Here is a 12,463-nt window from a genome sequence, read left to right as displayed (position 1 = left end):
CTCTGAGACTTCCACACTGCCACATCTGCGCCCGTTCACTGATCACATTTCCTGAATCACTAGAGCTAACAATTTTACAAACCTAATAAACGAGGTTCCAGACCTTCTCTCATAATTACCTGCCCGATCTTACACTTCTCATAAGCTTGACACCCAACTTGACGAAATCCGCCGAATGCCTCTCCTCACCGCCATCTGTCTCACGTCACCCACACAAGACTCGGAGTCAACACTGAATTGGTGTCATAATCAACCCATCAGTCTTCGTTTGTGATCTTTTGGGTATGTGCCAGCTACAACGTCGCATTTTCTGTGTTTTGTTTTTGCTACCTGATCGATCTGCACTTTCGACCCAAGCGCACAACGCCATCAAAAGTGCATCATCGAAGTGCGAATGGATGATGCGCTGTTTATGCGGTTTGCCTTCTGTGATAATTCATAAAACTCACAGACAGGCAACAGAGATCGAGATTACCCAAAGAGCGGTGGGATAAAGCGAAGCCGGCTGGAAGGACCTGTCCTGCCATTTTCCCGGCTTATGGGCAACCACCATTGGGCAATGTCGGCCCGGAAAGCCTCATCATCTTCGATGTTGCTCATCGAACTGATCACTGAGAATGGAGGCCTGTTGTCTGGGAGAACAAGACACAGCAGTTAGAATTTTAGTTCCTCTCCCAAGATCCCTATTACTGCCGACTACAACATTCGAGTCAGAGCAGGAAAGCATCCCATGTGGTGTGGTTCCGAACCTGGAACTCGCCCAATGGCAACAGAAGGCTTACACCTCGCCCGGTTACCCGAAGACTTCACGTTTGTCTACTGTGATCCTTGTTCCGGTCTCACGCAAGGCAAGAGCTCGGGCACTCGGGACCATCCTCTCCATCAAGGGACTCGTCTAAGTTATCCCGATTGAGACCGTCGTGGCGCTCTTGTTGCCATGCTGGTCTTGGTCGCCTTGATCCACCGCCAAGAAGGAGAAGGGCTTGCTCCCGCATGGGTTCACGTCTACTCGCATGGGCAAAGCCAATTGAAGAGGTTGTGCATGGCCCTGCGGCAAGCTCGCACTTGCGTCAATTTTCGACGAGGCAGGCAGCTTCATGCATGTACGAATCCCCCCCAACATCCTAACCCCTCCTCAGGCTATTACTGCATCCTACTAGGTGCAGTCATATCATACCCGCAAGGCTGGCTTCACCGAAAAAGCAAGACCCCTAAACTTGACAACGTCCTTTAGTCACGGAGATATCTACATGTCGATTATCTCTCGTTCAATTTGGGGGCCAGGGGGAGTGGAGAAGATAAGCCCTTTTTGCAGCCGAAAGAGGGAAGAACGAAAGAACGAACTCGCAGCCATCCAGAGTCAGCTGAGGATCCTTTCATCCTCTTCAGTCGCGCTGCAGCCGACGCACCGGGCTGGGCTACTTCAGCTCCTCCAATCGGGGACCTCCGGAGTCGATATCGCCGACCGGGAAGCCCAGGGACATTCACGAGATGAATGCCTCAATTTGGGGATTCCCCTCCCCTTCGGTCACCGTTCTGGCATCGTGGGGGTTGCCTTTGGTTGCCTTAATTTCTAGAATTTTCGAGGTCGGACCGGGATCCCGACCTTTTCTCGTTGCCAGATCGACGGGCTTGCATCACTTGTTCCGTCATTCCGATTTCTTCGGAGTTTCTCTCGCTCTTCCTTTCCTCCGTATATCGTCGGGAAGAAGGAAAAGGCAGGGCGAGCGACAGCCAGCCACATCGGACGGCTGCAGCAGCCCCGGGTGGCGAGGGTGGGGAAAAAAAAACCCCTGGTGTACGGCTCGTAGCTGAAAACCGGCAAGGCTGAAGAAATACGAGTTCCTCCGGGCTTCAAGTTGCACACCCCCCATCGGGACACAACAAAGGGACGAAAAGGGAAAGCGACGGACAAATATTTCGAGATACAGATCAAGGAAGAGGCAAAAATGCAAATAAGGGTGGCTACCCGACCTGGTTTTATACGAAGACGTGGGCTCCAACGACTGGACGCCCCAGACATTCATCGCTTCGAAAGGGCCCCGGACACGGGCCGGCCCGTGGGCCGCTGCTGCCCCCCTGAGAATGCACATTGAGCTCTGCTCCCGGTTCGTTCTTGGCAGGCGAGGGCGGCAATGCAGGCTTGACAGGACGGAGAAAATGCATGGCTTCGCCAATGATCGTCCCGACCCCTGGAAGAGGCGGTCCATTCACGACGAAAGGCATCCAAGAGGCCGGGGTCATTATTCGTTCGATGCGGAGTTGCCCTCGCAGCAGGCGTTGTGATCGAGAGGTGCCGCGCATATATTGGCAGAAGAGGCGGTCGATGATGCCCAACGACAATTATGCGCCAGCCGATTCATGCCCGAGGGCGAAGACTGTCCTTGTTACACTACATGCCAAGCTCCGGACGTGTAATGACGTCAAATTGAATGGTATCTTGCAAGGTCCAGGAGCCAGGCATGTTAGTTGTTACGACAAGAAACTTGGCCCGGTCTGGTGTTTCGAAATGAAGACAGGGGTTATCGCAAGGGAAAGCTTAATCCAACCAAGTATCCAGGATCATGAAACGGATCCCAATCAGGAAATGTCAGTGTTAGACGCCAGGTGATGGTTTCCAAGTGGACACCTCGGAAGACCTTCAGCATAATAATTGCAAATGTATTACAATGTTCAACCATGTTGATATTGAGGCGGTGATGAATGGTCGGGCGACCTACTGGCCATTACGACCTGGTATCACAATATGTACACTCCCCAAGCCCGACCAATTCCTCTTCCTTCCCATGTTAGATAAAAAGCTTCGTAAATGACTCAAAAATTCCCAGGTCCCCGACTATCCAGTCCCAAACGCCACTGATCCCCTGAAGAGCCTTGGTACAAAAAGCGTTATGCAGACTACCGCGTGTCGTCCATCCCTCCATCCGATAAAAATCCTACAAAATGGTAGGGCAATGATAAAATAACGATCATTGCCGCAAGAGTGAAAGATCGCAGCAAACCCCCAAAAACGGGTACGACACGTTACATCCCCTTTTCTGACAAGCCGGTGCTCATCCACACAAAGGAGGACATGATGCCGCCCAGGATGAGAATGGTGAGAATGCTGGCTCCAGCCTTGTCGCCCGTCGTGGGAGGCGGATGATGAAACACGTCGGTAGCGGTCTGTCCAGCGTTGGGGTTTCCTTGACTCGTACCGCCCGTGCTGTTGGTCAGCGGCGGCTTGATACCAGCTTGATCGACAAGGAGTGATGACAGTGCAGCCAGCGCGTTCATCTGCTGGCCGGCGCCCAAGAGTCCATCAAACTGCCCCGTCGTCCAACGGAAACCACACTGGCGCCCGTTAGGGCCACCTTGGCAAGACTTGACGGCAGCAGCGGTCGACTTCTGAAGAGTGGCCATGATCTTCTCGTGAGTGAAAGGCGCGACCTGTGTCGTCTGGGCCATCCAGCGGTGAAGATAACCCTTGAAGGACAGCATATCAGTCTTGCACTGAATGCTGTTTTGGAGCTCGCACGAGACCTCGACAGCGGGGCCGTTGTGGAAGAAAACTTCGACCGTGCGATCGACCAGTCCCTGCGTCCGCTCTTTCCAGACATCGGAGCCATTCGTCTGGGGAGACTCATTAGTCCTTGAAAAATAGTCGGCCAACTTGGGTGCAGTTTCACTTACAAAATTGTACATAAAAGCAGCGCCTTGGAGGAAGATGGCGGCGTTGTATGAGAATTGCGCCTTGAAGATGTCGGTGCAATTGACCTGCACGTGGCCACCGTCATAGACATTCCAAGCAGAGTCCATCAGTCCCACGCCCGTTACCCAATTCCAGGTCTTGGTGGCGATATCCGCATAAGTCTGGTTGCCGGTATAGCGAGCAAGACGGGCGCCCAAGTTAAAGAAGATGCCGTTGGAGATGGCGTTCTTGTAATCGTAGCCGACATTGTAGTTTGGAATCTGCCACCGCAGACCTCCATTGCAGGTGTCGTCGTGACGATCAGGGGCCGCCTGAGTGTTGAAGACAGCCTGGGCGAGCGCGAGCCATTGCGGCTGGTCGGGTGGAGGATTAGGGAAGCCGACCTCGGCCGCCAACATGGCCGAGAGACCCCAGAACCCTTGGTCATCGTTTCCTAGCGAGGCGGTCCAATTCGGGGGCATGTAGCTGTTCTGAGGAGCGCCGGCCTGGAAAATCATCGAGTCGCTCGACAGTTTGTTGTACGCGGTGTCGCCGGTGTAATGCCAGTAGTCAACCAGCGTCCCCCACATTGCGCCGGCCTGCCACCAGTAGTAGTCTCCCGCCGGAGGTGGCCCCGGGAGAATGCCAGGAGTCGCGCCAGACTGGTTGCCCTTGTAATATTGTAGCAAGTCCCATGCTACCTGTGACGCAGCTTGCTTGATGGAATCTGTGCATTGGCAATGGTGTCAGCGCGGTTCTTGTGGGGTTTTGCGAGGGAGGGTGCACCCGTGCGACCGGCCTTGGCGGCGGAGAGGTCCAGGGGTCCAGGATTCGCGACCCGAGAAAATCGACCTACCTGCCGAGCTCAAATCAACCTGGAGGGCCGCCGAGGCGATTCCGGCCGAGGAAAGCAAAGCGAGTGTCGAGGACTTCATCGTGGCGATAGTAAATGGACGAAAAAAGGGACCGCGGAATTCGGGAGGTCGCTGCGACAGTGAAAAACGGGCACTGTCGAATCGGTTGCAAAGTCGTGCGGGTAAAAATACGACGTCTAGTACAATGTCGTCATGTCGATGCCGCAGGGTCCCTTGCGATTGAGCGTCAGAGATGACAGACGACGCGCTCGAGAGAAAAGGGCGAATTGATCAAAAACGAAGGTCGACGGCGGTGAAGTTGAGGAAGGGAAGAGGAAGAATGACGGAAGGGAGGGACAAAACTGGATTTGGGACGAGACTGCAGGCCGTTGTGGTGGTGGTGGTGGTGTGGTCACAGGTGTCAGCCCGTTTGGGGCCAGCACTAGATGGCAGGATGGGTGTATGGAGCGTGGGCATACGAGCCAGAAGATACAAGACTTTCCGATGTGTGCACTAAAGACGATCTAGTAACTCTCGGCGAAGGTCTAATCATGTGTAATGGGCGTCGGACTCATCCTCGGACGAACTGTACCTGCTCTAGCCCGCCACGCCAGACCCCATTACGAGGTACCTGAATGCACACAGTAAGCCCAAAGCAGCTCCCAATTTCCAGGACGTAGAGGCCAGCCCCTGCAGATTCCCCTTGGCGGGATGCTGGCGGGCTGCTAGTGCACGATCCCCGCATTGCTTAGCCATCGCGTCCGCCCTTCTCACTGGTTCCAGCGGCCTTCTCCCCCACTAAATTCCTTTCAATGGTACGTTCGTGGCAGATTGGAAAATGCAAACCGGGGTTGAGGTTTTTTCTTCAGGCTTGTCAGTGCACGCTCCTCTCGCTTGATTGCCTTTTCGCGTTCTCTGCTAGATCTCTCGGCATGGTTATCTATCACGCTATTGCTTTTTGCCATGGCAGAGAGACCCAGTCGTCCAGATACCCCCTAGGCAACTTGCTGGTCGGCCGCTCCCTGGACCATGTCACGTTCAATTGATACATGGTGGATAACAATTATGGATGCCAGGTCTGGCAAAAGTGGGCACCTGTTGTCATCATGCAGGTCAAGATGCGGGATCTGCGAAAAGCCTTTCCCAGCCAGTGCCAGCCCATACGAGGTTGAGAATACGGATAATATCACCCTGTCAATCTTCATCTACAGGATGGACTACCCGTCTCCAGCACAGCCTTAAACCTCTACCTCTTCGAGGAATGGTGTGTGCTCCCGAGGCCCCGTCTATGGAGATCCAGGCGTGCCAGGCGTGCTGTCGACAGCAGGAACAGAAACGGTTGCCTGGGCTGGGGAGCGGAGATCGCGGCTCCAGAGACCTTGACGATCAGCCTTTTATGTGGAACGACTCAAGGAGGCACCAAAAACGCGCGTCGTCGACCATAGCAGCGCGAAAATCCGAGTCTCACTGTGCGGGCCATGCATTCCAGTCTTCAAAACTTATTGCATCACGCTCGTTTCAAGACGAGCTTTGTGAGCTTCTTTCGACCTCACGCGTCCCACCTTTCGAACCCACATTCCAGTTTCTGTTGCCTTTCCTGCACGCGCCAGGGACCCGACAGTGGCCCCTACCACCGGGAGTTAGGTACACACACTTCATCACCTTCTTTCTGCGATCTTCTTTGCACGCTGCTTGACTTGGGACTGTCTCGTGATCCAAGTTGCTTACAGCGGCCACCTGCCAAAGAGCTGGCACGGTCCCTGGACAGAAAGTATTCAGTGTCTCCGCTCTGAGAAGTCGGAACTAAGACCTAGCGCCGAGCTTCTAGATCATGTCGCCACGGACGCCGTCAATCACCAGTCTTGAGACATTGTCAAGATGGGCAAAGTTTATTTGAATCGAAATCCGGGTCTTGAAGCGAACCTGACCTGCCTCGTTGAGGCCAATCAACCACCCATGAGCGCGAAGCCACTGTCTTGCCCTCTTCGGGCTTGCTTCAGCCTGTCCGCTGTGTTCTCAGCTTGCAACTGAGTTCCTGAGGATGCAGGCTCACAACTCTCGCCCGAATGCCATCATCGCATCATGGGAGTTCTGCCTAATTTGGCCTGGCTCATGACATTCTCCCTACTGTGAACACCCATGACCAGGCAACAATCATGCACCGCGGCAGCGATACCAGAACTGGAGAAGCATGCCCAATGGGTCTTTGACTTCAGTCGCCGCCTTGAAAGGCATCCGAAACTGTGAGTCACTGTGTTGTTGGAGCTGACATGGTCCTGGAGGCTCTGATATACGCCCCAAATGAGAGACATCGCAGGCTTCTCATGGCTTATTTTCGGCATTTTGTGTCGTGGCTGGAGCCAACACCTCAGTCCTACTGTGCCCGATGAGCTTAACATTGGTGGCAGTAAGCCTTTATCCGGGCGAATACCGAACTCGTCCTGCTTCGTATTGGCAGTGAGTCGACTGAGGACTGCCTATCGCCGCCGGACTCGATGCTGCTCTCTTCCGTGCCTCTCAGGACCCCAGTCTGAATTGGACCACACAGACCATTTTCGAACTTCTGGGGATCGAGAGGACGGTCTAGGAGGATCTGTTCTGCGTATTTCCAGCCTCACTAGCTATGCCTCGTAGCAAGCTCGGTGAACCGCCGGGAAAGCAATGTGGTGAGGTCAGATCTTATCTTATACCGAACACCCCGATGTCTGAAATTGCCAAATGAACGTCGGAAACAAAGGTTTTTTGATTGTAGGCAACTTTGCTTATTCCCTCCCTGTCAGCAACCCCGACCAATGGCATAGATATTCTCAGACGTGTAAGACGGCGCAGGATCAATAGATCCCATCGTTCAGCCCTAATACCATGGCTTTTCGGTTAAACCTATTTCGGTTCCTCATCTCAGACTCGGTTGCCTTTCTAACCCCGTCTCATCGAGGGAAATCCGCATGCGAAATTGGGCACACTGACGCCTGGTTGCCTTTCCGTTGTTTATTTAGATCAGCACGACGGCGCGTATTGCTGTTGGCAGTTGGCCCCCGAACCCGACCAACAACACCAAGGCTTGCTCCTTACATTGGGTGTCCAACAATTGAGCAACGCAATTGAGCCTCCAGCCATTCAGCCAACAAAAGCGTTCCCCTAACTGCCCAATGGTCAAGGCGCTAATGCGAGCTTGTTCAGTGGTTCCGCTGCGGGGGATATCGTCCGGTCAGTGGCGCCTCAGCGAATGGCCAATGCTCAGCTCAGGCTCTTTCGGAGACCCAAATGCGAGTTGCATTGGGGACGGGTCGATTCATTCCGCGCTTGGAACGTTCTATTGCTGCAAATTGCTCTGTTACTTGCAGCAATTGATGGAGGCAGGCAGCAAGGCAACCTGTGATTATGCTAGTCGAGCGCATGTGAGCCGTGTGATGGGCGTAGTCACACCAACGACAATCCTGTCAGGATCAATATCACAGCCTCTCCGCACGCGTGCGTCCATCCCCCTCCCCTCTACGTGGGAGTTACCAGGCCCGTTCACACCCTCCATCACCATCACGACCAGCGTAGATCAAACGCAATTTGTTCCGGGCATACTGTTGTTGGCGGAAAGCCTCAAACACCACACATAAAGCAGCAACGTCAAATTCGGCTGAGCTTGGTTGCCTTTGTCTGTGTACATGTTTCAGCCAAAAGGCAGTCATCTCCCGTATCCATCAGCCTTGCAGTCAAGCGAAACACGGGAATATACCGAAGCCACGGAAAGGTCTTGTTAGACACGAGGCTTCGGTGAGATGTTCCGCTCACGAGCACAAGGGCCGGATAAAAAAAAAAAAAAAGAGCTGCAGCTGATCACCCTCTGTGCCGTTGGCTTGTGTCTCCTGCATGGCACATGCACGCCCTGCACGGGCTCGACAACCCCGAGTCCTTTTCCGACACATCTATACGCTCTCCCGCTGCAAGTTGACAGTCCAAGGCCACCAATTGACGACGAGAGGCAACCATATGGCGTTGAACGTGTCTTCTCGCGAGCCGTCATGGCGTTACAAAGTGCACTTAAAAAGCAACAATAGGACGGGAACATTGCAGTCTGTCATGCCCCGGGTTGGGGGCCAACTTGTGTATCGGAAGGCGGAAGAGTGTTGGTCAGGTGTTGGTTCCGATGACGCAGCTCAACGCCAGCCGCATGACGAAGGGACGGCAGTCTAGTGTCTACTAGGTGCCTGTGTCGTCAACATCCAGAGAAACCCCCAGGGCAGTTGTACTCGAGGCCACTCAATGAACGGCGAGCCATGTTAGAAGTCATGAACATTGCTCAATAACAGATTCCGAAGGAACCAGGAGTTGCATATTTGACTTCACAAAGTGTAGAGGACATGTTTACCCGCAAACATTCACGACAAGAAGAAGACTGAGCTTGATTTTGCAGTTGTCAACAATCCATGAGCACAATCCAAGTATTGGCTGCTAATCTGAGTTCAAATCCATTGCAAACTGCCAAATCCGCAAAATTGACTGTAATGAACCACTTGACAAGTGTCTTGAATCAAAAAGCTGTGGGCTTGAAGAGCCAGATCGGTTCCATGTAAACGCCGTGGGTGTGGTTAGTGGTACCAACTTCGCGGACAGTGCCACCACAAACTCCCAAATTAGCATTGATGATCTTCTGGAGCTGTTTGAGATATTCCACAGATCGCCTTCTGTGTACATCTGATGTCTCTGGCTTCTTGGCCTGGCAAAGCTTCGATGGTGATTGAGTCACGCTTGCCAGCGCCGGATCCCGAAAAGGTTGAGCGTTGCTCGAAGGTGAGAGCTGCAGATTCTCTTGCTTACGATGCAGCTTTATGAAATCACAATGTTTCTACGGTCCATTCATTTGGCTTATCGATGGCATAAATCCTGACTTCTTCATACGTGCATGCCACGGAACCATCCCTCAAAATCAAGACGCACAATGCAGTCTTTTGGTTTTCTAGGTATTATTATCAGCAGAGTAGGAAGTGTCGGTTTCTTTGTGTATAAGTTCCTATGCTTCCCTTTGGTCATGGAGTGTTTGAATCAGCGGAATTTAATGAAGAGTAATCGAAGCGGTAACATCGTCATGATGAGTGCCGTCAACCGTGTGATCATTGAAAGGCTCTGATGACATCGAAAGAGATATCCTCCAACATCATTACCTCCCTTCTAATTTTGAAAAGAGCTGACAGATCTTTTTGAATAACAGTGTCTCATCCGCTGATCATATTAAGGCACGAGCAAGCATCGATCGATTTACCCGTCGTCGAGCTGTCGCTCCCGAACGGGTGGCTGGCCAGGGTAAGGATTCCTGGGCTCGGTGTCCCATTGGGCCAAGCGAGCCATGCTTTTAGCGGTTCAGCGGCCGCTCCCGGCGCTAAAGCACATCATCAATCTGGTGGAACCAGCTACCTAGATCGACTGTCCGTGTCGACGACATCCCATAAGTCTCGGCTCGCTAGACCCAGCTGCACTCTTTACAAGATCTAGAATCAAATTCTAGAGCTTCTATACTACCTTGTGAGTATAGTATCAGCCGCTGACTCTGTTTTAAGCGCCAATGAATTGGTGGCTGAAGGCAGAGTGGAGGCTTGCATGCAGATGGAATTACTTGGCTTTCTCACCGGCTTCAATATTGACCTCAAGCTCCTCATTAAGACGGGCAAAACACAAGCCATAGACTTAAGACTTGGCTTTGGATTATACTATAAATTCTACATGGTATACGGTAACGGTTATGTTCATTCATCCCCCTTCGCATGACACGAGCCGAGGATACAATCAGAACAGGTCTGGAAAAGGCGCCACCTCAGAAAATCAGTCAAGCTAATACTAGGTGTGTCATATTATATTTAAAGCTTTCATTGGGTCTTGGGGTTCTTTTTATAATAAATTGTGACTGGAGTCTTGGGTTTCTGGATTGTAGTCCGCATTTTCATTGTGTACATTGGTCGGGGCTTGTCACAACTTATCCTGGACAGTCCTCCTGAAATGGGTATCGATGGTGAGGACGATAGCCAACCAGGGCAGGAGTGTATAGCAAATCGGAGGGATAGAGAGTTGTGACCAAAGAAAAAGTGGAAGATTGACTGGTAAGGGGCTTGTACAGTCGCCTCAGATCGTCCGATGAATGATACTTCCCTCACGGTCGTGATATCTTGCTCTCAATTCTTTTTTTTCTCTCGTCTCAGGCTTATACGAGTGCCCCCCTCAACGGTGGAATAACAAATCTCCCCCACAAGAGGTGCAGCTTCATCCAGCGACTTGAGTTCTCGTTCACGTGCGAGTGCCATGGGCCGATGGAAACAAAGAGTGACGTTGTCAACATGCACTCGTAGGATCCATCCTAGGAATTCAAAGACTGGCCATGCATATGTTCAAGCTCAATATCTCTAATTTATTTTATCATTAAAGCACAAAAAGAACGGACGTAACATCAGGAGTAATATCATTTCCCAGTTTACCCGGCTCCTATCTCACTTTGTCCCATCTGTTCACCAAATGACGCCTTTTCCCGCTTGAAGAGTATTCAAAACAATCTAAAAACATTCAAACCACAGTGGTTTTCGTTTCAATATCGTGTCTAAATGAATTAAAATAGTTCTCTAGAAGAGACGCAACGGTTGCAATTACCTCAAGCACCTTCTACGCTTTATCAGTCTCATGCTCTTTAAAAGATGCGAGCCTACAAACCCTGTGAACTACTTCTTGGCTCTTCCAGGTGATATTGAGTGTCTTTTGAATATAATTGGCCTTTTTCTATATCGAGCAGGCCGCAACGACTCTGAGCAAGGCGGTTCCAAGTTGTAGTGAACGTCGAATAGCTAGAACGCCAGGCAGTCTGCCAAATCAGGACCTTCCAAGGGAATCTACGGGTCATGAATCCATCGATACTAGGTTTCTCTCGTTTCCAGTATTGAGAAGATATCTTTGAGGTCCATATCAGTCCTTTATTAAGGCAATTACTGCACGGGATCTCATTGGGTACTGCGTTGTTCAAATCCTCCTGCTGAAGTCCGATCTTGGAGATCCTTCCAGTCAGTCCAATCGTTCTAGAGTACCGCAACGAACTAAAAAGTTCACCACACAACCAGCACCCTTGCTGATCAAGAATCGCTCCTGTGTTCTGTGGGCTTTACAGTTGGTATCCTGGACGAAACCTAGAACGATCGGGAAACGGCACCTGGCGTTTTGGGGGCCGCAAACCCCCTCAATGATGATGTGCATTGAATCACACAGGATTCGCTGCCTGGTTCTCTCTAAATTCAAAGCTACCAGGCGTAATGTGGCACTTTGTCTCGGCGATCTTTGCGTGTAGTCTGTACTGCATCGGAAATCGATTTCTTGGCCGGACTTTGTGTGTCTTGGGGTTACATCCGTATGCCAATCATAACCCGCTCCTGGGCACCACCATACAACCATTGCGGGTGTCATTTGATACTTTCGTCGTCCCACGCAGCAGGCGTGATTGGTGGTGCCCAGTTTTGCTTTGAGGGAAGGTAACACTATTACTGTCTTACCATGAACGTGAGTTGGCATTCGGCGCCCGATGGACGAGCGTGCGGGGTATGCATGAAAATTATGTCGTCCTGTGCAATGGAGGTTCCCCCGGCACACAGCCAATACGTCCGGACCTTGAAAGGGAGTGAGAGTACATCCCAAACCACTGCATGTATGTTTCGGTGAGAAAAGACTGATCAGTGGACCAGATGGTCTAGATCTCCGAGACTATGCGTGGTTTAAGGCGACCAGCAGAATATGTGTGTCTTGAAGCGAGTGGTGCATCATGATGCAAGACGGCACATATCACTGGTGTATTGTCAAATCAATGACCACCACAGTTCATAAAAGCTTCTGTATCACATACATGAGTGATTATTCAAGAATCAGTTTGGTTGGACGCCTCTGGTTCTCCGCCATGTATGATCTACAGTCATGTGTACAT

General features: G+C 51.6%; 1 protein-coding gene across 1 annotated transcript; it reads right to left on the bottom strand.

Annotated features, from left to right (window-relative positions):
- Nucleotides 1-3,024: 3,024 nt before the first annotated feature.
- Nucleotides 3,025-4,605, bottom strand: E0L32_010535 (uncharacterized protein; the record flags this gene model as incomplete). Its single annotated transcript, XM_031133164.1, has 3 exons — nt 3,025-3,612; nt 3,673-4,397; nt 4,527-4,605. 3 exons carry the CDS (start codon nt 4,603-4,605, stop codon nt 3,025-3,027), a joined length of 1,392 nt encoding a protein of 463 aa, XP_030989454.1.
- Between the last annotated feature and the right edge of the window lie 7,858 nt (nt 4,606-12,463).

Source organism: Thyridium curvatum (genome assembly GCF_004353045.1).
Source record: "Thyridium curvatum strain D216 chromosome Unknown NODE_86_length_176648_cov_78.404728, whole genome shotgun sequence".
NCBI classification, from domain to species: domain Eukaryota; kingdom Fungi; phylum Ascomycota; class Sordariomycetes; order Thyridiales; family Thyridiaceae; genus Thyridium; species Thyridium curvatum.
Note: the sequence above shows the minus strand (reverse complement) of the source record. Positions and strands in the feature narration are given on the sequence as shown.